This window comes from Apis dorsata, unplaced genomic scaffold (assembly GCF_000469605.1).
Source record: "Apis dorsata unplaced genomic scaffold, Apis dorsata 1.3 scaffold_1241, whole genome shotgun sequence".
In the NCBI taxonomy this organism is placed as follows: domain Eukaryota; kingdom Metazoa; phylum Arthropoda; class Insecta; order Hymenoptera; family Apidae; genus Apis; species Apis dorsata.
Window position 1 is genome coordinate 32,936 of NW_006264338.1, and position 3,632 is coordinate 36,567.

The following is a 3,632-nucleotide window of genomic DNA, read 5'->3' on the forward strand; positions in this document are numbered from 1 at the left end:
ATAATAATACATGGCTCTTACATCTTGAAAAATTTTCATATCCATCATATATAATAATCATCAATAACTATAAAGAAAGAAAAATATATATATGTATAAATATCTTATATATTATTATATAATATATTATATAATAATACACGATTCTTATATCTTGAAGAATTCTCATATATATATATAAGAAAAAAAAGAAAAAAGCTTGCAAAAACAAAAGTTTGTGAAAAAAAGTTAAGTCCCTCACCTCGGAGATGTTTAAGACGTAAGGCGCATTCACAAATTGAGGCGCGTTATCATTAGCGTCAGTCACGCGAATGTTGACCGGTATCACGAAGCCCTGAAACAAATGAAAATGATTAGGAACGATGTTTCCGTTGTTCGACATTCGTAATAGCATGCAAATACGCGTAAAGATGCAAGTACAGGGTCTAAAGTGTGTTTCCTCTCGCAGATCACGTTCACGTAAACGCTCGCGGGCCCATCCACGCCCTCCTTGTCCAGGGGTCTGATAAGAGTTAAATTCTTCGAGTAGGCGGAGAAAGTGACGGGGCTGTCGAGTTCCTGGAGCCTGAGCTCGATGTCGCCCTGGGGCCCGGGGTCGCCCAGCACCCCGAGCACGCCCACAGTGTCACCGACCGGCAAATCTTCGCCCACGAAGAGGTGTGCAGCGGTTGCGCCATTCTCCAAGAAACATCTCGCGTCACGGATCACTTAAAGATAAATAAATATATTGAAATTAAAATCGGACAGAGAATACGTGAGGTGAAAAAGTATTGACGATATATACATGTGAAATCTTTGTTGGGGAAAAAATTATTGTTGAAAGATACGAGGAAAAGGAAGAGGAGGAGTTTCGAGCGAGTCGGAAATGATAGGTAAGAAAGTTGAAAAAACAGGTTACAACCGTGTAGAGAGACGATATTTCTTTGGCCGCTTCGAGCGTAGAACGAATCGTGTTCCTTCGATCCACATCCAGGTATCGTGCGGTTTTTGGGTTTCCGGAGTTTTTTGTGAAGCGATTTACCACTGATCTCTTTCTTATTATTAACTTATCCAAACTTTTCTTCGTACCTTTATTCTTATTCGACAGTTATGCACGGAGAGAAAAACAAATTTGAGAATATTTTGAAAATTTCTCTTATGCTAATTAGTCTTTTCGAGTCTTTTCTTAATTAGACGACTTCTTTAAGTGAAAATCTTTGGCTTATTTTCTTCGTTTCCGTCGTATCAAAGAAGAGTAGAATAATTTATGCAGTAATTTATATTTATCGAAACTTTCCTTCATATCTTATTCGTTTAAAGATAGTTACGCGCGGAGAAAAACAAATTTGAGGATATTTTATGAAAATTTCTCTTATGCTAATTACTTACGAGTCTTTTCTTAATTGGACGACTTCTCTAAGTGGAAATCTTTGACTTATTTTCCTCCTTTTTCGTCGTATCAAAAGAAGAGTTGAACTTATTGAAACTTTCAACGACTTGTTTGTTTAAAGACAGTTACATGTGAACTAAAAATAAATTTGAGGTTACCATAAAAATTTCTCTTATTCTAATTACTTTCGATTCTTTTCTTAATTGGGCAGAAGACTTCCTTGGATGGAAGTCTCCGACTTATTCAAATCGTATCAAAAAGAAAAAGTAGAATAATATATGCAACGACTTCTTTAGAAGGAAAAAACATGATAATCGTTCGTAATAAGATCGAGACGAGCAGTGTTAAGCGATCATTGCCTCTAATTCGTTGTGCATCGAAGCTCCTGTTGTCCGTTATTTCTTCGACTTAACGGTGTTATTTGTGCCGTTTTTACATCTATTGAAATAAATTAATAATTAATCGATAACTAATAATCTGTAAAAAACGAGAAACAGAAATTAGAATTTATCTAGAATTTATGAAAAAAAGAAAATAATCTAATCTTACAACTAATTTTCGATTCGTAACATCGAAACATCATAATTTCCCTTTTATTCCAATGTGGATACAAATTCAAATATTAAACCAACTATACCACGATGTTTTTGTTTCCAATCAAAGCACCGTAATATTATATATCCATATTAGAAATTCACGTTACAAACGAGTGGTACGAGTTGTTATTTATATACGTGAATATGTACGTCACATATACGAAAATCCGACACCGACACACGTATTACTTGACGCATGCGCGTAGTAGAAAAAAAACGCGTGTGCACAGAAGTCATTTAACAGGCGCGCGTGCACGAGGGGTTAGACGTGTGCGCTCCCTTGGAGCGAAGTTCCGCTAGCTCACGGCGTATCGACGATGCAACGTTCCGCGGTTGCTTTTCGTAATCTTTTTTCCCTCCACAGTCGAAGACTTTTCCAGAAGAAATTGCACGCATATATATATATATATATATATCGTTTCAATTCGAGGAAATTTACACCTCTCTACGTTTATCCATTCCTTCGATGGATGAAATTTATTACGGATAATAAATGGAAATGATACTTAATCGTACATGAGCTCGATTATTGTGTGCACGATGAGGATCGCTTAATAAAAACAATAACTCCGAAACTTTATATAATAATAACTTTGAAACTTTATTTTATAGGTACCGGGATCGTTTCGAATATTACGCTTCGATGCTCGAGCTAATAAAGCGGAACGAATTTATTCGTTTTAACCGTCGTAGAAAAAGGGGCTAATGCGAGTTCACACGATTATTACCAAGTGAAAAAGTAAACGCACGTTTAAGCATCGTCTGAATGTTTAAATTTCCCGTCTATCCAGATAACGAGACACGTAAATGAAAGGTCTATGATTCCACAACCGTCCCTATGAGTCTCTTGACTCTAACAACGCGTTCTAGTGTCTTATCATCAAACTTGTCAGTTGAGGAAAACACGCGTTGAGGAACAAACTCTTAATCGAGTTTGACTTTATTTTATTCAGGATGGAAAGAGTTCGTAAAAAGAATGGCGAAACGGAGCAGCGGAAATATATCGCCGCTTCTCTTTTATCACGGCCCAATTATCGTGTATGCAAAAAAATGGCCGCCAATTTCTACGAATGTAACGGGAAGCGACGGGGAGAGAAGAGACATGTTAAAACCATATCTCGATTTTCGCAATGGAACCACTTTCTAAGTCATTCGATCTTTTATCCTCTGGTGGATATGTCGCGAGAATCGTCGAAGGGAAACGGACTGTTAAGATCATTGCGCAACATGATTGCGATTTCTTTAAAAGCGACGCTCTTCGATTCGACGTTTTTATATTTATGCAATAAGTTTATAATTTGAATCAGAGGTGCAAAATGTTTATATTCAATTTTAGGAATATAAATTCGATTTTTATCTTCTGATAGATATGTAGTGAAAGGAAACAGATTGCTAAGACTATGCAATATGATTACGATTTCTTCGATTCGACGTTTTTACGTTTATGCAATAAATTTATAATTTGCTTTGAATCAGAGGCGCAAAGTGTTTCCAATTTTTTATCCTCTGATAAATATATCCTGAGAATCACCAAAGGAAAACGGATTGCTAAGATTATTATGATCTGATGTGAAGAGGAACTGATAAATTTGGATGTGAAGAGAAATTGATAAATTTGGGTGTGAAGAGGAATTGATAAATTTCCGTGTGAAGAGGAATTGATAAAT

The 3,632-nt window shown here is 36.2% G+C and overlaps 1 protein-coding gene across 3 annotated transcripts in view; it reads right to left on the reverse strand.

Moving 5' to 3' along the window:
- The window catches only part of LOC102673924 (protocadherin Fat 4), a 7,055-nt gene extending 4,913 nt beyond the window's left edge, over positions 1-2,142 (reverse strand). Inside the window, exons 1-4 of one of the 3 annotated variants that reach the window (XM_031514839.1) lie at positions 1,919-2,142; positions 1,555-1,807; positions 421-707; positions 242-334 (exon numbers count right to left, since the gene is read on the reverse strand). In XM_031514839.1, coding sequence (XP_031370699.1) covers positions 242-334; positions 421-707; position 1,555 — 381 coding nt within the window. In that variant the 5' untranslated portion in view covers positions 1,556-1,807; positions 1,919-2,142. Of the gene's footprint in view, positions 1-241; positions 335-420; positions 708-1,554 lie in introns of all 3 variants that reach the window. The other 2 variants (XM_006625056.2, XM_006625057.2) reach the window with 2 other exon arrangements.
- Positions 2,143-3,632: the final 1,490 nt, after the last annotated feature.